Below are 22,512 nucleotides of genomic sequence, written 5' to 3'. Positions count from 1 at the left end.
CTGCTGAGTATGGAGGCAGGGCAGTGGGCACTCATCTGCGGCCATCAGGCCAAGCCGGGTGGGAGGGTGTTGGCTGGGGTCAGGGTCCTGATTTATTCAGGGGTCACAGAACCTGTTTGCCCCCTGTGAGTGGGGCACTCAAGAAAGAGTGCCCTAGGGGAGTCCCTTTGTGAAAGTTCCTCATTGTTCCCATCCTGCTCAAATATCACCATCCCAGAGAGGCCTGCTCTCAACAATGGTCACTTTCTAGCGCTTTCCTCTGATTTATTTCCTTCTTGCCACGGACCCTCTCTGACATGACCCATCCAAGCTCCTTTTCTCCTTCATGCCTGGTCCTCCTTCTGGCTGGGAGTGAGGGCGAGAAGCGGGATGTGGCCCTGCCCTCCGACAGCAAGCTGGGCATGACTGGGTGATTTGGCGGGGCCCTGGAGGTCAGCGGGCCACTGCGGCCCCAGCGAGGGACTCACTCTCTCAGCCCTCCGAGGCTGGCGAAAACCACCTGAGCTGCTCAAGGTGGGAGACCTGTTCCTCATCTGATCCCACTGGGCGGTGTCCTTTGAGATGGGGCCTGGAAAGGGCCAGTGGGCCCCCCAGAGGAAGCAGGATGCAGGGTGGCCCCGGTAGGACAGGTGGACACTTGCGAGGCGATGAGGCCCGGACGACCCCAGGGTTGAGAGAAGAGTGAGAGCGGTAGAAGCTTGGGCGAACGGTGGGAGGGAGGGGAGGAGGGCGGTGCAGCGGGTGCAGTGCGGGGGCGGGAAGGTGGAGCAGGGGCCTCGGAAAGGCTGCGAGGCCCCACGCGGCGCACAGCCCGCGTGTCTACGGCGGCGACGGAGCCCCAGGGTCCGGAGGCTCCCCGGCCACCGGCGCCCAGAACCCCAGCGCCGGGTCCCCACGGCTGGGGCTCGCAGCCACCTTCCCGCCCCGCGCGCGCGCGCGTCCCCCAGCGCCGGCAGGCCTGCGTGCGCGTCCCCGAGCGCCGTGCGCGGGCCCGGCGGGAACGCGGCCGGGGCCGCCCCGCCCAGACCCCGCCCCGCGCACGCCGGCCGAGGCCCGCGTGACCGGTCCGGGTGCAAACAGTCCGGTCAGCTGACTTTGCCAAGTGCGCCGTCATCCAGGCTATAAGCGCTCGACCTCTGGGCGCTCGGGTCCGACCCGGCCGCCGCCACCATGCAGCCCCCCAGCGTGCTGCTGCTCGTTCTCGGCCTGCTGGCCGCGTCCACCGCCGCGCTCATCAGGTGAGGCCCTGCGACCCCGTGCACCCTGCGACCCCTCCGTGTACCCCCTCTTCCGTGTACCCCTCCCTCGTGCACCCTCCCGTGCACCCCGCGCCCCCGGTGCCCTCCGTACGCCCTGCCCTCTGGAATGCGGGCTGTGCCGGCCCGCGCGGCCTCCTGCAGGGCCTCACCCGGGGTCCCCCGCCAGCCCGGGGACCCCTCTTCTCTACCACCGTGGAGTCTGCCTTGGGGTGGGGGGCAGGAGGCGGCGGGAGGGAGGATGGCGGAGACCCAGGCCGACGAGCCTCCCCAGGACAGGTGGGGCTGCGGCACCTGTACTCAAGGCCCACCTGTGTGGAAGTCTGGACACCCAGGTGTATCTGGGCAAGTCATTTTCCCGCTTCTCCCCCTGCCCTTTGCCAGCTGTGGATTGGGCATGGTCGCCTTTGGTTTGGGTCTTGGGCTCTTACTCGGGAGACCTTCTGGGCGCTGGGGGCCCCCGGGGGTCTCAGATACAGTAGGGAGCTAGCCTAGGGAGAGGGTCCGGGTGAGGGGCGCAGCTGGCACGGGGCTGCGGGGTTCTCCACCTGTGCCCTCTGCTCTAGTGAGGACCACACCTTCCTCAGGTCTCTAGGGCCTGCCCCCCCTGTACCAGGAGAGGCCACCAACCCCAGGCCTTGTGGGCCAGCCAGGCCGAGGAGGGTGCTTCCATCCCCCACTCCCACTCTCGCAAGGCAGCCTGAGTCCCCCCCCCCCCCCCGCTTGGGGAGGGGTGTGGTGGGCCAGCCCCTCTGGTCCTGCACCCACCCTTGCCCCCCTTCCCCCTGCCCCAGGGCCTGGGAAGGCATCCTTCCAACTCCAAGGCGGGCCTTTTGCCCAGGGGCAGGTGGGTGAAGTCATAGGGCTGTGGGAGCTGGGGGGGGGGGGGGCAGTGGGACTCAGCCTTGCCAAGGGGCTGCACCATGGGCTGTGGCCTGGGGGCATGTGGCCCCGAATGGACCCTCCCCTGACTCCACCCACAGGCCTCCTCTCCAGGGATGCATGGCTGTTGGGGACTGAACCTGGGTCGCTTGGGGCTGGGCAGCTGAACCAGAGCCCCTCACACCTCCTCCCCGTCCTCTGGGACTGCCTGGCACCTGTTTCCTGGGTTACTGGAGGGCGTGCCCCTCTCCCCCCAAGCAAGAACCTTGGGCTTTTACGGCCTACCCGGTCTTAGGCAAGAGCCCCATCTTCTGAAGCAGCCCTTGGCTTGCTGGGAAGGGCCAGCCGTGACCTTGAACTCCCAAATCCCCTGGGCTGGGAGGACCTGTCATCCAGGTGTGTGAGTTTTCTCAGGTCTGCTCTCCTGCCCCACCCCTGCACCATGGAAGCAGGGGTGCAAGCTTAAGGCCTGGAGGAGCCAAGGGTCCGGGTGGGGGAGGGACCTCAGGCACAGGAACCGGGACACCTGACCTCAACCCCGTGCTCTTTCTGCCCAGGCAGACTGCCAAGGCTGGGAGGCAGGGGCTGCCCGTGGGGGTACCCTGGGGCATCTCCGAGGAAGGCAGACCCGGGAGCACGGACCCCTAGCCTTCCAGTGCAGTCCTTGCCCCTCCTGGGGTCTGTACCGTGGTGGGGACAGAGCACAGACCAGCAGTAAATAAATTCACTACAGCATTGGAGAGTGCCCCAGAGGGAAACGGGGTCACGTGAGGGATGGCCAAGGAGGGCTTCTCCGAGGTGGCAGTCTTGAGTCCCATCTGGTGGCCGGGAGACGGCCAACCAGAGGCCACACAGGGGAAGTGGGGACCTCTCTGCATGGCGTCTGTGGAGAACAGATTGAGAGGGCCAGGCGGATGGGTCACCTGTGACGCCGATGTCCTCACAGACCCCCATGGGCCGCTGTCCCAGAAGAGACCAGAGCAGACACAGAGCGGGGGACGGGGATGGGGCGGGCGCTCTCGGAGCCCCTGGCGGCTGAGGGTGCGGAGGGGGAGGCGAGCCCTGACGGGCCCCCTCCTCTTGACAGAATCCCGCTGTACAAGTTCACGTCTGTGCGCCGAACCATGTCGGAGTCGGGGGGCCCCGTGGAAGATCTGATTGCCAAGGGCCCCATTTCGAAATACGCCCAAGGAGTGCCCACTGTGACTGGGGGGCCCATTCCCGAGATACTGAAGAACTACCTGGACGTGAGTATGGGGGCCTCCACTTGGGGCGGGGGCCCGGTTAGTGGCAAACACTGATTGGACGGGAACTGATAAGCCAGCACGAGATACTCTTTAGCAAGCAGCGCTTTTGCTGAACCCCCCTGCTCGGTGCGGGGGCGGGGGGGGGGCTTCTGCTCAGCCACATCCTCCCCTGCGGTGCCCCTCCTGTCACCCCTGCCAGGTGGAGGACTCGCACGGTGTCCTTCTGGGGGGTCTGCACGGCTCCCCTGCAGGGCCTGCTTGTGTAGGGTGAGGGTGGGTTGGGGTGCCCTCGGCCCCTCCATGACCTCTCCCCCTGCGTCCCGCTGACCATCACCGACCTCAGAAGCCACCTTGTTCTTTTCTTATTTTTAATTTTTTTTTAACGTTTATTTATTTTTGAGAGAGAGACAGAGTGCGAGCAGGGGAGGGGCAGAGAGAGGGAGGCACGGAATCCGAAGCAGGCTCCAGGCTCCGAGCTGTCAGCCCAGAGCCCAACACGGGGCTTGAACTCACGAACTGTGAGATCATGACCCGAGCCGAAGTCGGACGCTCGACCGACTGAGCCACCCAGGCCCCCCAGAAGCCACCTTGTTCTCGAGGCCGGTCTGTGGGATTGTGGGACAGGGCCACCCTCTGCAAATCACCGGGCTGGGCCCAGGGCCATCCGCTGGGCACGGAGGAGCCTGCGTCAGGCCCCGAGAGGCTGTGGGGTCCTCGTGGGTCATGTGGGCCAGCCCGCCCAGGCGTAACTAACTGCCCTGGAGCTTCTGTGGGGGTGCCTGTCCCGCCGGGAGGCCTGGCGCCACCCGCGACCCAGTTCCGCCTCCTTACCTCTTTCCTCTGGCCAGCAGCCAGCCCTGCACCTGCCCCGTGCTCCTTGAGGGATGTTTTATAAGCTACATAGCACCCCAGAGCTGGCCCGGCCTGGTCCCGCCTCTGGGGTCAGGTTCTGGGGCTGCCCGGGTGGGCGTCCTTCTGTCTCTCCTGCCCCTGAGTCTTGGGGACCTCGCTCCTTGCTGCCATCCAGCCTCTGGCCCACCTGTGGCTGGGACAGGTGGCTGCAGCCTTTGTCCTCTCTTGCCAGAGCCCCAGCAGTGCCAGGAAGCTGTGGCCTCACAGGCATGTGACTGGACTCGGCGGGGGGGGGGAGGGGGTGCTGACTGACCGGTTCCTGGTCCCCCAATTCAGGCGCACACACACACACACACACACACACACACACACACACACACATTTGCTGAGTCATCCCCCAGCCCCCCATATCTGGACACTTCTGCTTGGTCATGAGGCAGCAGCTGTGGGTTTTCCCTGGAGCCAAGTGGCAGCAGAGAGGCTCCCACAGGGACCAGAGCCGGAATCCCGTGGTGACCTGTGGTCTAGGCCGCCTCTCAGGGGACGGGGGCGCCCAGGCCGGCAGGACCCGGGGGGCCTCAAGCTCGTATCTCACATCCAAGCCCCCGTGTCCTCTGACCTGTGAGAGCATCGACGACGAGGTTTGAGGCTCAGGGGGCGTGTGCCCCCTTCATGGTCACCTGAGCCTTGAGCCAAGTACCCTGGGTTTCCCAGGCTGCCCTCCTCCGCTGTGTACAGATGGGGAAACTGAGGCTCAGAGCAGGGAAGGCAGGGAGTCTAGGCAGTGAGGGACTCTGAGCCAACACTGTCGGTCTCCAGGGTGCACCTCCTCCCTTTGGCCGTTCGCATGCCTCCACCTAGAAGTCCTCCAGGCTTGGCCCTGTGGGGCAAGGGCAGGGTGGGAACTGAGGTCCCAGAGGCGAGTTGTGACTTGGCTCCCATCCTGGGGAAGAAGTCTCCCCTTCTGGGCCTGGATCTGTGAGGCAGAGGGGTCTTCCAGGGTACGGGGACCAGCGGCTGGGGGGGAGGGGGCGTGAGGGGGTAGGCTCCCGTGTCTCCTCAGACTTGGGCCTTCCAGAGTCTGACTCCCAAGGCAACCAGTGGTCCCTCTGTGGCCCAGCGGGAACGCGGGATGCCCCCCGCCACGCCGCGGCCCTGAGGCACGCCCCTCCCCTGCCCAGGCCCAGTACTACGGGGAGATCGGCATTGGGACGCCCCCACAGTGCTTCACGGTCGTCTTCGACACCGGTTCCGCCAACCTGTGGGTCCCCTCGATCCACTGCAAGCTGCTGGACATCGCCTGCTGTGAGTCACAGCTCCGCCTCGTGCGGCCGAAGGGAGCAGGCAGGGAGGGGAGGGCCCCAGGGTGTGGGTACGCGGCCTGGCCGCCACCTCACACGCATGCAACACCCCCCCCCGCCGGCCGCACACTCTCCCCCGGGCTCCGGGCCCTGCCGCCCTACCTCGGGTGCAGCCCCGTGCGCGGGGGCCAGCAGGCCAGGCCTTGGGCCTTCGGTGGCCCTGCCTCAGCCCCTCTTGGGCGACGTGCGGCTTCCAGCTCTCAGCCCCACCAGACGCACTTGGCCCCTCTGCCCTCCCCGGGCACCCCGCTTTCCAGGTGTCTGGGCGGGGCCCCGGGGTGGCCAAGGATGGAGGAGGCCAGGCCAGAGCATGGCTGGCCGAGGCCCAGGCTGGCGGGGGGGGGGGGGCTCCGTGGCAGGCGCCCAGGGCCTGGCGGGGGCAGCGGGCTGACGGTGGCTCTGCCCGCAGGGCTCCACAACAAGTATAACAGCGGCAAGTCCAGCACGTACGTCAAGAATGGCACGTCCTTCGACATCCACTATGGCTCCGGCAGCCTCTCCGGGTACCTGAGCCAGGACACCGTGTCGGTGAGTCTGTGGCGAGGCCGCTCCTGGGCCCTGGGATGCTCCCCGTGACCCCGGCCCCACCGCAGGGCCGGGCCGCTTAGTGTTGAAGGGGGGAGAGCGGGCCAGCCAGGGTCTCGACGCCCGTGGAGCCGCCGGGGCGCGGGTGTGGAACCGGGACCCGGCAGGCGAGCGAGTGATTGGCGGTGCGGCCTCCTCCCAGCCTCGCGGCCGGCGGCCAGGCAGGGGAGCCGGTCGGGGGGGCTGAGGTGTGCCAGAGCCCCTGTGGAGGATGCCAGGAGGGCCGTCTGGGCACCCGAAGCCCCAGCCGGACCAGGAGGCCGCAGGGCACGCCAGGGCCTGCTTGTCTGGACGGTCTGTTAGGGTCCCCTCCTCCTGGATTCTGTGGGTCCACAACAGGATGTCGCCCGCCACGCTCCCCCGTTCCCGGTGTCGCAGGGTGTCAACCCCAAACAGACGTTTCTTCCCACATCCTGCTCTGCCTCTCTGTCAGCTGCCTGTCCCGCGGTGGGGGAGGGGCGGTGTGGCCTCAAGTCTGCTGAGTTGGGTCATGGGGTTGGGTCATGGGGTTCCAGCAGGCCAAGGGCAGGAGCAGGCCTGGGCCGGCAGGGGGAGGGGGCCAGGAGGCCAGAGCCGAGCACGGAGCCCAGCCCTCTGAGCTGACTCCAACTCAGTCGGTGCCCCGACCAGCACAGACCCCACGTCCCTGTCCCACCAGTGCCGCCAGCCTTTCTCCCGGGCCCTCTGCCCGTCTCAGGTCCTGGGTGCGCAGTGGCGGGCGGGGGCCGAGCACCGTCGCTCCGTGGGGACGGAGCGGGTGTTGGAGCTGTGGCCGTGAGCACACGCGCGGGACCTGGGGTCGGGCCCCGCAGGCCCCTGCGGCCCGCTGACCACCCCCCTCCGGCCTGCAGGTACCCTGCCAGACTCCGACCGTGGCTGGCGTCAAGGTGGAGAGGCAGATCTTCGGTGAGGCCATCAAGCAGCCGGGCATCACCTTCATCGCAGCCAAGTTCGACGGCATTCTTGGCATGGCCTACCCCCGTATCTCCGTTGACGACGTGCTCCCCGTCTTTGATAACCTGATGAAGCAGAAGTTGGTGGAGAAGAACATCTTCTCCTTCTACCTGAACAGGTGGGGTGGGAGGGCCGGCCCCCTCTCTTCCCCAGTCCTCACCCCGCTTCCCAGCTCAGTGTGGCCGACTGCAGGGGGCTCGGGCCACCACCTCCCTGGCCACCCTCCAGGCGCCGGGCTGCAGCTTCTGACCTCTGACCGGAGGCGGGACTGGCCACCCTCTTGCAGACCCCCGGGTAGCCGCACAGCCCGGGCTTCCCACCGGGAGCGGCTCGGGCTGTGGGTCCAGCATCTTGCTCAGCGGGCCGCCTGGGGAGAACCGGACCCTGGTCGGGAGTCACCACAACTCCTCCTGGGTCCGTCAGCCCGGCTTTCCCTGGGCCTGATGAGAGGAAGACGTGGCCCCTGGGTCACTGATGGCCTAGAGGGGACAAAGCCCTGGGCCCCAACCTGAAGCAGGGCCTCTGGAGACGAGGATTCTGGGGGCTTTCCACGGGAGGTGACCCCAGTTGGGCCTTGAGTGCCAGATGCTGCTAGAGGCGGCCATGGGCCAAGGTTGGTGTGGAGCGCGGCCTCCGTCATGCCATCTGGAAGCAGCCCCCAGTGTGTCTGTGCCTGCCGCAGAGAAGGCCCCCACCCCGGTGGCCCTTGCCCCACACGGAGGGTGGGGTCACCTACGTGCAGGGGCCTCGTCTCTCCCCTCAGGGCGGTGCCAGAGGCCCTGATGGGGGTGTGCCAGGCCTGGACGTGTGGGCAGCGTGTGAGCGGGCAACCCTGCCGACCACCAGTGGTCACCGTGCCACCCCCCCTCCCCAGAGCCCTCACCCTCCAGAGCCTGCCCACTTGCCCTTCTGGCTGAATGCCAGCTCGAACCCTGCCCTCAGCCTGGCCCCTGCCTGGGTGCTGCGCTCTGTCCCTTGATCAGAGCTTGGTCGGTGTAAATACCCAGCAGCCGGGCCGGGCAGAGCCACCCCTGGAGGCTGGTCTTTTCCTGTGAAGCCTCGGGCCCAGGGTGGGTGGACAGGGGGAGGGGACCCAGGAGGTTGGCCAGTCCCAGGCCCAGGGACGGACAGTGCGGTGCTGTGGCTCCCCTGGGTGGGCAGAGAGGGGCAGGGAGGTAGGGCAGGGCTGCGGGTGGGGAGCAGGCAGGAGGCCGTGGTCTGGGATTTCGGAGGTGATAGGAGGTGAAGGCCAAGGGGGAGGGCTGGAGGCCACAGGTAGTAGAGGGAGGGCCGCGTTTGGCCTGGTGCTTTCTGGGTGTGGGGACCGGCCAGGAAGAAGACCGTGAGCTCAAACACTAAGTCTGGAGAAGGGTCTGGAGGTGGGAGGGTGCTCAGCACAGGCTGAGCGGAGATGTGGGGGTGGGGGGCAGTTGGGTGAGGATGTGGACAGAGAGCGTCCCTGGGAACAGCAGGTGCACGGGCCCCAGGGCAGGAGTGAGCTGACTTCGCTGCCGCCTCCTGCAAGCCCTCCCTGGTTTGTGTCGTTTTCACGCAGAGGAGGGTCCCCTCCTTGGGCTCCTAGCTTTCACTTCCCTGTCTGCCCGCTGCCTTGACCCTGGCCCATTTCCGCTGGCAGACCAGGAGCGCCTGAGGTCTGGGCGGCATCTCGTGGCCTGCAGGCTACACGGGGTGTGGGATTGGAGCCCCTCCCCTTGGGGAGAAGGAAGTCCCCTCCCTTCCGGGTCCTTCCATCCTTGTGGGTCTTCGGAGAGCACCCACCCCCCCCACCCTCCACCCTTCACCCTTTGCTTCTGACTTGGCTCCAGCTGGTGCTGGTGGCACCCGACGCTCAGGCCGGAGGCTTGGTGTGGGGGCTGGCAGGGGTCCCCCGTGCTCAAGGGGCAAGGGCGGCCGACTTCCTCTTTTCTCTCTTCCCAGGGACCCTAACGCGCAGCCCGGGGGCGAGCTGATGCTGGGTGGCACGGACTCCAAGTACTACCAGGGCTCCCTGTCCTACCTGAACGTCACCCGCAAGGCATACTGGCAGGTTCACATGGACCAGTGAGTGTGGGGCCCCTCCCAGCCCCCCCGCAGCAGGCCTCTGGGCAGCTCCAGCTCTCGGGGCTGGGAGGCTGCGGTGGGGGTGCTGGGCCCTGGACCCCCCTGGCCCTGGGTGCCTGTCCCACCTCCTGGCACCCAGCTGAGCCCCTGGCCCCTGGGCTCGGGCCCTGCCCTGCTCGTGATGTCAAAGGCGGCTGGCTGTTAACGTGCTCTTGGCCTTTTGGGCCCCAGCTCGCCTCCACCCGCAGCCGAAGAGAGGGTCCTGAAAAGGCGGGGGTCCCAGGCGGCCCTGGCGGTAGGACTGACCACCCCCCCGGCCCCACCCCGAGCCCAGCCAGGGGCCTCATACCTCCTCCCCCTCAGGGTGGACGTGGGCACCAGCCTGACTCTGTGCAAGGGGGGCTGTGAGGCCATCCTGGACACGGGCACCTCCCTCATGGTGGGCCCCGTGGACGAGGTGCGCGAGCTGCAGAAGGCCATTGGGGCTGTGCCGCTGATCCAGGGCGAGGTGAGTGGGCCCGGCTGTGTGGGCAGGATGCCGCCCCCCCCACCCCCCCACCCCCCGCCGGCCACACCTAAACTCTCTTCCCTCCCTCAGTACATGATCCCCTGCGAGAAGGTGTCCACCCTGCCCGAGGTCACTCTGAAGCTGGGGGGCAAAGGGTACAAGCTGTCCTCGAAGGACTACACGCTCAAGGTCAGTAGGGGCAGGTGGGCGGGGCGCTGACCACCAGGGCACAGGGCACAAGCTGTCCTCGAAGGCCTACACGCTCGAGGTCAGCGGGGGCTGGGGGGCAGGGCAGGGGCAGGTGGGCGGGGCGCTGACCACCAGGGCCGTCCCAGGTGTCGCAGGGCGGGAGGACCATATGCCTGAGCGGCTTCATGGGTATGGACATCCCCCCGCCCGGTGGGCCACTCTGGATCCTGGGTGACGTCTTCATCGGCCGCTACTACACCGTGTTCGACCGGGACGAGAACCGGGTGGGCCTGGCCGAGGCCACCAGGCTGTAGCCGCCGTGCCCGCCGCGGAGGAGGGAGTCCAGGAGGAGGAGGCCGGCCGCCCCCGCCCTCCTGGCCGCCCCACCACACACTTTCACACTCACACCCCGGCTCTGGCCCGCTGATTTCTTCTGCGGTTTTCCCCAGCCCTGGTTGTGGAAGTCCCGCCCACACACCCGTCCCTCTGTCTGTCTGTCTGTCTGTCTGTCTGATGGAGGGCCGGGTGCGGGCAGCAGCCGTGGGCTGATCAGCACGGAGCCACTGCACTAACTCGGAAGACCGGGTCCCGCTTTGTGGCCGGCCCCTTTGTATCCCAGGACCCGTCCCCCGGGTCGTCCCCCGCCTCCCCAGCCCTGGGGGCCTGGCTGCCCAGGCAGGGCCTCTGGACTGAGCCCACACCCTGTGCCAGGCTGCTCTCTGGGTTCCTCCTCTGCCTGGCCTGGAGTCCCGGCCCCACCCGTGCTTCTGCGTGGGCCCGTCGAGGAAGGGCCAGCCGAGGCCCGAGGACAAGCAGGAAGGGGTTGGAAGGGTAGGGGCTCAGAGACCAAAGCCAGCCTTGTGACACGTGTGGGTCATCCTGCGGCTTGACCTCGTCCAGGAGGGCGCTCATGGGTCCAGGGTTGGGGAAAAAGGGGAAGGGGGCTGGTGCCACCGTCTCTGGTGGCTGGGAGCCAATGTTGATGTGAAAATACAGTTGTTTGGGCCTCTTTTTTGTGTGTTGGCATGTGTCGTGTTTGGTGGGAGGGAGGTTCTGAATGCGGACGTGGGAAGGAGCTGGTGTGGCCAGTGTGAGGCTGTTTCAGAGGCCTGACTCACAGCTGGGCTGGGGCGGGGTCGGAGCGGGGGCCTTTGGGGGTGCCCTGGCTCCCAGACCCCAGCCCCCTTGCCCTGCACAAGGGACCCTGGAGGCTTTGGTTTGCCGCCCAGCCTCGAGGCTGAGATGCCACTGGCAGGGAGCGGGCTGGTAGTGAGGCCCGGGGCTGTGACCAGCCGGATGTGGCCTTGGCGGGAGGCCGCAGGACGGGGCTTTCAGAGTGGTCCAGGTGAGCACCTGCCGCGCTTTCTGCCAGAAGCGGGGCCCTGGACTTCCCTGGTCCCCCTGCACACCCGTTAGAATCTAGGACAGGCGCCTGCGTGGGGCTGATGGCAAGGGCACCCCGCCTCCCCCTGGGGCTCCCAGCCAGCACCTGAACGCAGCCTCTGTGCGAAGCCGGCACCAGAGCAGGCCAGCCTGGGGTCCTGAGACCTCGGCTCGGGGGTCCCAGTTAGGAATCCCTCAGGTGGCGTGACCTTCCTGGTGGTCCAGCCTGTTGGGCGTTCCCTGAGGGGCCCTCGGGAGTATCTACCCAGATGCAGCTGCACGGCCAGGAGGTTTTAAGGGATGAACGGGAGTCTGTGAGCAGCTGGGATCAGTGGCTCCGGACCCTTGCCGGACGCCCACCCCCTGCAGGTGTGAAGAAACGGCAAACGTTTCCCGCGGCACCGTCCCGGTACCCCCTCAGCCTTCAGGGGCGTGGCTGTCGAGGGGAGTCAGGGGGCCGCACCCCAGAACTGAGCCCTCACTGGCACCTTTAAGAGACATTCAGCTAGAATCGCAGGGAGGCTGGTAACACGCGCCTGAAACATGAGTGGGGAGCCTGGAGTCGCAGAGCCGCAGGGCCTGGCAAGGCTGCCGGGGAGGCCGCCTCATCCGAGCCCTCGTGCACCGAGAGGCCTGGCGTCAGGGCGGGCCGGGAGGGAGGCCGCACTCTGCACCACTGCCCGGCTCCTGCCGGCTGCCCTGGGCTCTGTCTCCCACCACCCGCCGTGCCGCTTGCCACACAGCTCTGGCCCTGGGCCGGGACGCCACCCGCATCCCCTCTCTGGGACTTGGGGACCAGCGCAGCTCGATGCCCCCGGCCCTTCCCCCGACGCTACGGCGATGAGCGCAGGCTGGGCCTCCAGCCCCTACCGGCCGTTGGGGTGCTGACGCGCCTGCCCAGAGCCAGGACCGTATGGCTGGCTGGCTCGGGCTGCTGGTCGGCGTCCTCCGGACTCCGGAGTCTGACTCCGGGCTCAGGTCCAGCCTCTACGGTCCAACCAACCTTAAGCCTCTGGTCTGTCTTTAGAAGATGGGTGATAACAGGGCACTCCTCGCCAGGGGCCTGGCGGAGACCCACGGGGTGCCCAGCTCAGCGCCTGGCACTCTTCCTGGCGGGCTTGCTGGGCTCTGCATCAGCACCGCAGGCTCCAGTGGGCATTTCCTGCCTCTTGCCCTTGCCTGGAGGACACCCCACCCAAATCGAGCCCCTTCCTTCGCCCACTGGGTGGAGGCCCGTGGGGGCTGGAGCCCCCTTCCCCCAACCGCCCTGGGTTCTGGGGTCCTCAGAAGGAGGCAGCCTCAAGGCAGTCTGGAGCAGGCCCCCGGGGGCCAGGAGGACTCCTGTGCAGACCAGCTCTGTTGGCCGCTGCCTGCAGCCTGCCTGCCTAGAGCAGCGTGGGGCGGGGCCTGGGGCAGGTGAGGCAGTGCTGGGCCCCCGGGGACCCGGTAGTGTGGCTGCACACCTTAGGTCAGGCGCCCCCTGAGGCCTGGGGGTCCAGGTGCCCCCAAGCGAGGGCCCTTGGCAAGGGGGCAGTGGGTGTCGCGTGAAGGAGAACTGAATCCTGGTCCCCCCACAGTCCCCGTCACCTTCATGCCCGGGGGCTCTTGGTCTGGGTCCAGCTGTGCCCAGGGCGTGGGCCAGGATGGAGGGTGGCCCTGGTGCTTGGGACCCCTCCCACTCACAGAGGGTTTTGTCAGCCTCCTGGAGGTTCTGGGGGTTCCTGAGGCCATGGATGAGGCTGGGCCCTGGAGGCCAGGGGGCGGGGCTGGAAAAGGGAGGGCTGCGGAGGGGGTGGGGCCTGTCCAGGGTTCAGAGAGGGCCTAGGGCTCATAGCACACAGAGGTTCGGGGAGAGCAGGGGGTTGGCAGAGGACTGGGCCAGAGGCGGGCAAGGACTCCAGGAGAGAAGGGGCCCCTGGGAAGGCCCAGGCTCAGAGGAGAGAGGGTCGTGGAGACGGCGGATTGACCAGATTGAGCTGGTCGAAGGAAAAGGGGGCTTTAGGACTGGAGAGGCTCTGGGTGCAGTCAGGGCCTCAGAGGACAGGGACTTGGAGGGAGCTGGGGAAGGAAACCTGGGGCCCCGGTGCATAGACACAACTTCTGGGGGGCTTTGGAGGCTTTGGATTCTGTGGAGGCTGGTGGGTTGGTAAAGAGAACCCAACTCGGAGGGCACTTGCATGGTGAGGTGAGGGGCTCCGGGAGAGGCAAAGAGGGCCGCGGCTTCTCCCTTGCAGACGGACCCCCTGGGACTTCTGCAGGAAGGGGAGGTCAGCTGGGGACAAGTGTGAGAGGGAATGAGAGGGCGTGGCATGAATGGAGGCTCCCAGAAGGGGCTGGGCTGGGTGGGCCGGTGTTGATTAGGGGAAGGCGCATCTGCAGGGGAAGGGGCCCAGGTGGGTCAGGCAGGGCTGGCAGAGAGGCATGGGCAGCTGAGTGGACTTGTCTCCAAGGAGATAAGTGTCATTAGGGGCTTGGACAAGGACATCTGGCCCCATGGGCAGAGGGGACACCCAGGTGAGAGGTCACGGCCTTGGAGACTGGACTGTATGAGGAATGCAGGTTCGGGGGGGGGTGCTCGGGGCTCTGGGCTGGGCTGTGTGGGTCAGACCTGGGGAAAGGGGGTCTGGAGCTTCCACGAGGGTGGGCCCAGAAAGGACAGGGCCACATGGGGGCCAGCCAGCACGGCTCAGGGAAGGCCTGGACTTGGTGGCCTCTGGGGCTGGGGACCTGGTTAGTGGCAGGATTGTGCAGAGGTGGGTAACGGGATGGGGGCTCAGTGAGGTGCACCCTGCTCAGGCAGGTGCTACAGCTGGGGACCTGGGGCCTTCGAGGGGCTTGGTTTTGGCGAGGGGTGCACGAGAACAGGAGAGCAGATGGGGGCTGGGCTGGGTGAGGGGCACGGGCCAGAGTACCGGGGGCTCTGCGTGGGCTGGGTGCTTGGTGAGGCCAGGACTCCAGGAGGGGCAAGGATGGGCATGTGGGGAGGGGAGGGACACAGCAGTCAGAGAGGGGGCAGCGGAGGGGAAGGGCTCAGACAGCCATGCCGGTGGCCACGGTGGGGCAGAGGGGGACAGCAGGAGGATGAAGGGGCTCCCTCCTGGAGAGACAGACAGGGGTGGGCCTGGGGGCTCGGCAAGAGGGAGGGACAGGGAGGGAGGCGAGGGAGACACAGCAGGAGAGGACACCGGGTGGCCCTGTGGGAGGACCCGCCCCGAAGCCCCCCACAACCCTCACCCCGCCGGCTCTGCGCCCCCTCCCCAGGGTCCGGCTTCCGGCCGGTGCCTGAGGCCCCCACCCTGCGGGCGGGAGGAGGCGGGGAGGTGGCTGCGGCCGCCGGCGCCGTGAGTCAGGCTGGGGCTGCAGCCGCGCGGCCGGCCTGGCGCTGCGGAGGGAGCTCAGGAGCGGGGACAGCGGCGCCGCCAGCCCCGCGTGCTCCCCCCGCCGAGGCTGGGCCGCCGGGACGCGGAGCGGCCGGGCAGACAGCGAGCCGCGGGCCGGCGGAAGGACGCGCGGACCGCGGTGCAGGGATCCGTCTGCCCGCCCAGGAGTCGCCAGCAGGTGAGGGCGCGCCGTCCGCGCGGCCGTTCAGACCCCGGCGGCCCCGGGCGGCGGGGCGATGGCCACAGACCCCTGCGGGGGTTGGGGGGGGGGCGCAGGGCGCGAGCGTCTCGGTGCCTGGCCGGAGGGGTGCTCGTCTGGCAGAGTGTCCTTGCGCGTCTGTTTGTGGCGCGGGCTGGGTGGCTCCCTGGGAGCGTGTGCTGGGGTCCCCGGGGCCGCTCTGGGCCGGGCCGGGGGTTGGGGGCGGGGATGGCGTGCGCGAGTTCGGAGCCCCTGCAGTCGCCCCGCTGCCATCCCTGGGCGATTGCGTCGGATCCTGTGTGGCTGTGTGTGTACAAGCTGTGTGTCACAGGGCAGGGCTTTTCCCTGGCATCTCGGCGCACAGCGTGCCCAGGGTCTGGGGAGCCTTTGGTGTCCGATGTGTTAGGGGCGTCAGCGTGCAGGTGCCCCAGAGGGCTCTGCTCATTCTGCCAGATGGTGGCCGAGACACCGTCATTGTGGGTCTGTGTGCCCTGTGCGTGTACCGGGGTGTTTGGGACGCTGGCGTGCTGTGTTTATTGCAACAGCGTGTTGGTTGGGGCGTTGCTGGGTACGGGGGGGGGGGGTGCTGTTGTGTGTCAGTGGGTGAATGTTTGTGCGCAGATGGCAAAGTGATGAAAAGCCCCCGATGTTCCTGCCAAGGCGGCTGTGAAGGGCTGTGGCACCGGGGTGCCCGGGGCGGGTGGGGGAGGCAGGTGGCAGGCTGGCAGCCTCGGTGGGGATTTCCAGCTCCTCTGGGGCTGCTCGCGAGTCTGCAGGGGAGATGCTGCAGGACATCGGGGCGAGCCCTGCAGGGCGGGCGGGACCCAGCTCCCTCCTCCTCTCCCCCTGCCTCCAGGCCCAGGGCCCAGGCCAGTGCCCAGCCCCGCTGGGAGCCCCGGCCAGCACCACGGACGGCGCCCAGGAAGCCCGAGTCCCCCTGGACGGGGCCTTCTGGATTCCGAGGCCCCCGGCAGGCTCCCCGAAGGGTTGCTTTGCCTGCGTGTCCAAGCCCCCGGCCCTGCAGGCTCCAGCGGCCCCGGCCCCTGAGCCCTCGGCATCGCCCCCCATGGCGCCCACCCTGTTCCCCATGGAATCCAAGAGCAGCAAGACGGACAGCATGCGGGCTTCGGGCGCCCCCCAGGCCTGCAAACACCTGGCCGAGAAGAAGACCATGACGAACCCCACGACGGTCATCGAGGTCTACCCGGACACCACCGAGGTCAACGACTACTACCTGTGGTCCATCTTCAACTTCGTCTACCTCAACTTCTGCTGCCTGGGCTTCATTGCGCTGGCCTACTCCCTCAAAGTGAGCCGGGCAGGGGCGCGGGGGGCAGAGGAGCGGGTCCCGGCAGGTGGGGGCCGCCTCGCGGGATCCGGAGACACGTGGATGCTGGCCGGCTCTGAGCCCGCAGGGGGGGGCTGCCCTCCCCATCCTGGGCTGCGGAAGCTTCCAGGGCGTCTTGACAGGGCTCGGGGGCCGCAGGACTGGGTTCTCTACACAGCCAGCTTAGTCCTCAAGGTGCAGACTCGGGGCTCGGTCTGTCCTCTGGGCCGTGGGAATTACACTCAGATGTACCTGCCCCTGGGCACTCGGGGGGTGGGGGGAGCCAGCGCACAGATACAGACCCTCAGCACCCTTCCCGTGTCATGGCTCGGGCCCCTCACAGGGGGACCTGAAACCAGGCAGACCTTCAGAAGGAGGCCACGGTAGCCGGGGTCTCCGACCACGGTGGACAAGGTCACTGCTTTCTGCCTTCCTTCTCCCACACTCTTTCTAGACGTCTGTCCTGGTGGCCGGGGAGGGGGGGTGTCCAGGGGGAGAGAGGCATGACCCCAAACCCTGAGTGAGTACAACTTTGGGAAGCCCCTGACTGCTGGGAGAGGAGCCGGCTGGGAGCAGAGCAGGGTGCCAGGCAGACAGGACCCCACGTCCCTGGGGCAGAGGGGAAAGAAATGGGCCCAGATTGCAGGAAGGGGCCTGTGACCCACTCACATCTGAGGTGAGGAGCCCCGTGCAAGTGTGTAAGAACTAAAGAGCCAGGGCTGTTGGAACCCAAGCAGCAGGACCCGCCTCCCTGTCACTCCGGACGGGTTTGGCTCCTGTAGAGTCAGAGGTCACTGTCCCTGGATTCGCGTGTCCGAGGCCAGGTGCACATCACCGACTGCAGCCGCCCGGTGAGGTGGGGGCAGGGGGGTGGGCAGCGGTGGGATGGGGGGCTGCAGGGAGAGGAGGGTCTGGGCCAGGGAGGCTGCAGGGGGGAAGGACAGCAGCCTGAACACAGCTCTGCCGCTGCGCATCTTCGAGCCCCACCCCTGCCCCTGGCATCACATGCCCCAGCCGCCTGGCTCTCCCGACCTCCTGACTCTTCGTCAGCGTCCCCCACCGCCAGGCACACCTTCGCCTCCAGGCTGGTGCACGGAGCCCTGGGCCTCTGCCATGTGGGGCCTGTGTGGTGTGAGTGAGTGTGTGTGAGTATGCGTGGATGCACGAGCGTGTGTGCCCATGTAGGTGTGAATGCGCGTGTGCACAGGTGTGTAGGTGTGGATGTGTAAGTGTAATTGTATGTGTGCATGAGTGTGTGGCTGTGAATGCGTGTGTATATTTGTGCACGTGAGTGTGTTATGTGTGGACTCGCGTGTGTGCATGTATACAAGTGAGTGTGCGTGTGTATGGGTGTGCATATGTGTGCGAGTGTATACAGGTGTGGGTGTGTGTGTAATTAATTGCATCACGTGTGCGTGCGTGAGTGTGCATATATTTGTGACTGTGTGGGTGAGTGGTACGTGACTTTGTGCGCATGTGTGCGTGCGTGTGCCTGTGTGTGCTGTGAGAGCACACCGGGAAAGGCCCCTGGGGATTAGGGGTGAAGGCCCCCAGGCCAACCCCAGCTCTGGCCCCAACGGAACAGTGCCAGGCAGAGGGCACCGTGGTGGGGGCAGCTGGTGACGCTCTGCTTCCCCTGGGGCCCTCTTGCCGTGCCCTGACGATGGCCTGTGGACACGGGTCTGGCCGCGTGGGCTCCTGTCCGGAAGCTGTCCCCCCCCTTCCCCTTGGCTCGGCTGTGGGCGCTGGCTGGCACAGGGCAGGCCCATCTGGTGCAGGTTGTAGGTAGGTCACAGATTTCTGAATGGTGCAGGATTTGTGCTCTGACGGGGTGGGCAGGAATTGGTCCTTCTGAGGGGCGGTAAAGGAGATCACGCTGCCTCCACCCGGGGGCTGCTCCCCCACATCCTTCCTGGGGGACAGCCAGGGCAGAAAGGCCCGGGGCTTCTGGGGAAGGAGTGTGCAAGGTGAGCTGTCTCTGGCCTGGGCAGAGGGGGTGCAGGAGCGGCGGGCTCGGGCTCCTGCACCTGGGAGCTTGTCCATCTGTCCATCCAGCTGTCTCCTGGCCTGCTGCACCCGACGCTATTTGCAGCCAGTCATGGGCACTTCCAAGGGCACCTAACGGACTTGGGGTCAGAAGGCCTTGGCTGAAGTCCCAGCTTGGTCCCTGAAGAGGGGTGAGCTCTTCACAAACCACCTTCCTCTGAGCTGGTTCCTGTGTCTGCTCACAAAACAAACAGAAATGAAAACAACACCCAAGTCAGCACGCGTGAGCGGGGCAGAGGCTGGCATTCAGTGGGTGTGAAGCAGACATTGTGTCCCTGTCACAGGCGCCTGTCCGTCCGCTGTCTCCACCCACGTGGGCCCGTTCACTTTGATGCCAGCTGGGTCTGCGACACTCCCCTGCCCCAGGCATGGTTGCCCACCCAAACAGACCCAACCCTCCATCTTGCTGTCACTGGTGCCGAGGCAGGGCCGGCCACTGTAGGGGTCAGACAGGGCTGTACGAGGGGGTAGGTGGACAGAGGGCACCTTCAAGGTGGAATAAGTGTCATGGTGTTTCAGAAAAAGAATATTTCATTCCTGGTTTGGGGTGAGTTTGGAGTCCAAAGTGGGAGACTTCCGGGAGGAAGCATCATCTTCACTGGGCTCTGAAGGGCAGGTGAGGTGACAGGTGTTCCAGATATAAACTAGGACATGAGGGTGGGGCGATCTGGGGGGAACTGCAAGGCCCCCATATTCTCTGGGGGCAAGACAACAGTCCTGGAAAGCCAGACTGAGGCAATGCAGTGAAGGATTTGGAAAAATATGTGAGGGGTTTGGATGTCATCATGTGGAAGACCCAGAAGGGAAGATATGACCAGAGCTATGAAATCTGCAGCCGGTTTGAAGGAAGAGGATGAGAGAACCCCCAGGGCAGAGAAAAGCTAGGGTCCCAGTGTGGTGTCCAGGAAAGGGGGCACATGGCCTGAACCAGGGCAGGGATGGTGGGCAGGAGACGAGGAGCAGATATAATGATATGGTGGTTGTTCCATGTGGGCCCAGGAGGTTGTGGACTTCCCAGTGACAGGGAAGTCAAAAAAATTGATTGGGGGGAGCGGGTATTGTGTCAGTTTTTGTATATACATATTTGCCCACTACCTGCTTTCTGAATGTCAACAGCATCCACCCATCCACCCACCCGTCCATCCATCCACCATCCATCCATCCACCCACCCATCTATCCATCCATCCAACCATCCATCTGTTCATCCATCCGTCTATCCACCACCCATCCATCCATCCACCACCGACCCATCCATCCATCCACCATCCATCCATCCACCATCCAGCCAGCCAGCCATCCATCCACCCATCTGTCCATCCATCCACCCACTAATCCATCCACCCACCCATCCATCATCCATCCATCCATCCATCTACCATCCATCTATCCACACACACATCCATCCACCCATCCATCTATCCATCCATCCAACCAACCATCCATCTGTCCACCATCCATCCACCCATCCATCCACCCATCCATCCATCCAACCAACCATCAATCTGCCCATCCATCCGTCTATCCACCATCCGTCCACCCATCCAACCAACCATCCATCTACCATCCATCTATCCACGCACACATCCATCCATCCATCCACCCATCCATCCATCCATCCATCCAACCAACTATCCATCTGTCCACCGTCCCATATACATTGATCCCTGCTCCTTTATTCCCTTCAACCCATTCAAATAGTCACCCACTCCTCTATTCATCTGTGTTTATACATGTTCATTTTGCTTCCTTCTCCCTTCGTACTCTGCCCCATCCCATCCCCATGTATTTTGTACATCAGTTCACTTAACTATTCATCTAACCTTACTTCCCCCCAGTAACTTTCACTGCTTTACTTACCACCTCTACATGTCAGCCATCCATCCATCCTCTGACCCAGCACACCAATAAATCCACTCATCCTTCAAGCTGACAGCATCCCTTCTTTCCACTGCTCCTCTAGCTGAGCCACGTGCATCCATTCATCATGTACCTGTCTTCACACTCACCCTTGCTCACTCTCACCTTGTTATCCCTTATGTCATCTCATCCATCCATATGACCCATGCACTATCATTTTTTTCTATTTTCCCTCCCTTCTCATCCATCCACGAATCCAACTATGCTTCTTTGGACTTTGTGGAGGGAGAACGTGCTGAAGAGAGGGAAATCCTAGGATTTACCCTGCGTGAGGGTCGCTTCCTCCTTGGGAACACCTCTTCACAACCAGAGAATCTTGGAAATGGGTCCAACTCTGCCCACTGTCTTCCCTGTATCTTAACATCCCTTCCCAGAGACCATGGGGCCCGCTGCCTGTTCTGTCTAGTGCCTATTCTTAGGTAACCCCTGTGAATTTTAGATTAAGGAGCCGCTCAGACTAGGGCACACTTACAACCTCCATTGGCTGATCATATAACTCTCTGAGACCAAGTTTCTCCTTTATCTTGTGAATTCATTTGTCGATCCCAGCTTTATTGAGCTACAGTTGACCTACAACATTGGAGAAGTCCAACGTGCACAACGTTGCAATTCGATACACGTACATCCTGCCAGATGATCGTAACAAGAGGGTTCGTTAGCACATCTGCCAGCTCACATAATTATTGTTTTTGTGGTTGGTGGGGTTTTTGGTGGTAGGAACACTTACAATCTGCTCTCGCCAACTTTCTTTTTTTTAATGTTTATTTATTTATTTTATATGTGTGTGTGTGTGTGTGTGTGAGAGAGAGAGAGAGAGAGAGTTCAAGCAGGGGAAGGACAGAGAGAGACGGAGAGAGAATCCCAGGCTGCTGCGCTGACAGTGCAGAGCCCGATTCGGGGCTCGAACCCATGAACTGTGAGATCATGACCTGAGCCGAAATCCAGAGTCGGATGCTTAATTGACCGAATCACCCAGGTGTCACCCCCCCCCCCGCCCCGCCTCCTTGATTCAGTAACTTTCAATCGAATAGTACAGTATTGTTAAACAGTCCTGTTTTATTTTAAATAATTTCAGACGTGGAAAAGTTGCAAAAAGAACTACAAAGAATTCCCGGGTGCCCTCCGCGCAGAGGTGCCCCATACCCGTATTTGCCTTTCCCTGGCCTCTGGCCTCGGGCCTCACCTCCCCCCTCTGGCTGCAGGTTCGAGACAAGAAGCTTCTCAATGACCTGAATGGAGCAGTGGAAGACGCCAAGACCGCCCGGCTGTTCAACATCACCAGCTCTGCCCTGGCGGCCTCTTGTATCATCCTTGTCTTCATTTTCCTGCGGTACCCGCTCACCGACTACTAGGACCCCGCGGGCGCCGCCGGCCGTGGAGACGAAGCCCCGAGACACGTCCGTTGTCATGACTGACGCGATACGGGATGCGGTGTGGTTGGGGCGGAGCAGGGCGCGGGCCCTGGGACCCCCCCGAAGCTGTGAAGCGGGCAGCGAGGCCGCCAGAAGGTCCGCACAGTAAGGGGGCAGTGAGCTTCGGGCCAGCCCACCCTCTCTGCCTCTGCCCGTTCCCGGGGTCTGGGTTTCTCCCTGTGTTGCCGCACCCTGGCTTCCAGCGGCTGCCCCCCGCCCCGCCCTCCTGTGCCCCACCCAGGCTTCTGGGGCCCCTCTGGCCCGACACCCAGCAAGAAGGGCTTCTGTGGGAGCTCCCCAGCTTGGGGGGGCTGCCAGCATCTGGGGACTCACTCTCTCCTCTCCGACCCCACCTCCTCCAAGCTGTGACCCTGCTCAGAGCTCTTGTATCTGTGAACTTTCAATAAAATACCTGTCTGGCTCCAGCCCAGCCTCTGTCCCAGGGCCGAGCAGGGCATGGGGGTGGGTGGATTTGGCAGCTTTGGGGGCCCCACTCAGGCGCTGCCTGGCGGTCCAGGCACCCCCCCCCCCCAGTGCCAACACCGCCGGGGAGGGTTTGCTCCGTGACCTGGAGGTCTTCTGCCCATGGTGCAAGGGGACCGAGGGGGACTTTGGCAGAAGGTGCCCCAAACACGAGTCCTCTCGAGGATTAGGCAGCACGAACAGAGCTGTCTGCCCAGCTGTAAGTTAGAGCGGAGAAAACCACTGTGTTCCCGGGGAGGGAGCAGAACCCTCGTGGCACGGGGTCGCGGCTCGTCTGGGAAACCAGAGGACGTCTGGGCAGCTCAGGTGCAGAGAGCGAAGGAGGAAGGCCTGCTGACCTCACCCCCAGGCCCAGGGGTGGCTTCGCAGGGGAGGGACTGGGCTTGCTTTGTGGGCTTCGAGGACTGTGGGGGGGAGGCGGGGGACAAGGCTGTCACAGAAGTGGGAACCGTGCAGGCTGGGGCTGGGG

General features: G+C 64.9%; 2 protein-coding genes across 2 annotated transcripts; both read left to right on the top strand.

Moving 5' to 3' along the window:
- Positions 1-1,063: 1,063 nt before the first annotated feature.
- CTSD (cathepsin D) lies at positions 1,064-10,907 on the top strand. Its single transcript, XM_053899305.1, has 9 exons — positions 1,064-1,238; positions 3,226-3,385; positions 5,419-5,542; positions 6,008-6,126; positions 7,035-7,255; positions 9,076-9,198; positions 9,562-9,706; positions 9,797-9,895; positions 10,042-10,907. The coding sequence occupies exons 1-9, from the start codon at positions 1,171-1,173 to the stop codon at positions 10,207-10,209; spliced, it is 1,227 nt and encodes a 408-aa protein (XP_053755280.1). The 5' UTR covers positions 1,064-1,170; the 3' UTR covers positions 10,210-10,907.
- Positions 10,908-14,043: 3,136 nt separating this feature from the next.
- On the top strand, positions 14,044-21,985 carry IFITM10 (interferon induced transmembrane protein 10). The gene is made up of 4 exons (XM_053900179.1): positions 14,044-14,054; positions 14,629-14,836; positions 15,714-16,166; positions 21,351-21,985. Exons 1-4 carry the CDS (start codon positions 14,044-14,046, stop codon positions 21,498-21,500), a joined length of 822 nt encoding a protein of 273 aa, XP_053756154.1. The 3' UTR covers positions 21,501-21,985.
- The last annotated feature ends 527 nt before the right edge of the window (positions 21,986-22,512 follow it).

Source organism: Panthera pardus, unplaced genomic scaffold (assembly GCF_024362965.1).
Source record: "Panthera pardus isolate Hobbes unplaced genomic scaffold, ASM2436296v1 HiC_scaffold_12, whole genome shotgun sequence".
Classification (NCBI taxonomy): domain Eukaryota; kingdom Metazoa; phylum Chordata; class Mammalia; order Carnivora; family Felidae; genus Panthera; species Panthera pardus.
Note: the sequence above shows the minus strand (reverse complement) of the source record. Positions and strands in the feature narration are given on the sequence as shown.

Bases quoted from the DNA above. Each gene is read 5' to 3' on its own strand.
- CTSD (XM_053899305.1), top strand. From the start codon at position 1,171: ATGCAGCCCCCCAGCGTGCTGCTGCTCGTTCTCGGCCTGCTGGCCGCG. The intron at 3,386-5,418 runs GTGAGTATGGGG...TCCCCTGCCCAG, and splicing joins TACTGAAGAACTACCTGGAC to GCCCAGTACTACGGGGAGAT. The intron at 7,256-9,075 runs GTGGGGTGGGAG...CTCTCTTCCCAG, and splicing joins TTCTCCTTCTACCTGAACAG to GGACCCTAACGCGCAGCCCG.
- IFITM10 (XM_053900179.1), top strand. The intron at 14,837-15,713 runs GTGAGGGCGCGC...CCCTGCCTCCAG, and splicing joins CGCCCAGGAGTCGCCAGCAG to GCCCAGGGCCCAGGCCAGTG. The intron at 16,167-21,350 runs GTGAGCCGGGCA...CTCTGGCTGCAG, and splicing joins CGCTGGCCTACTCCCTCAAA to GTTCGAGACAAGAAGCTTCT.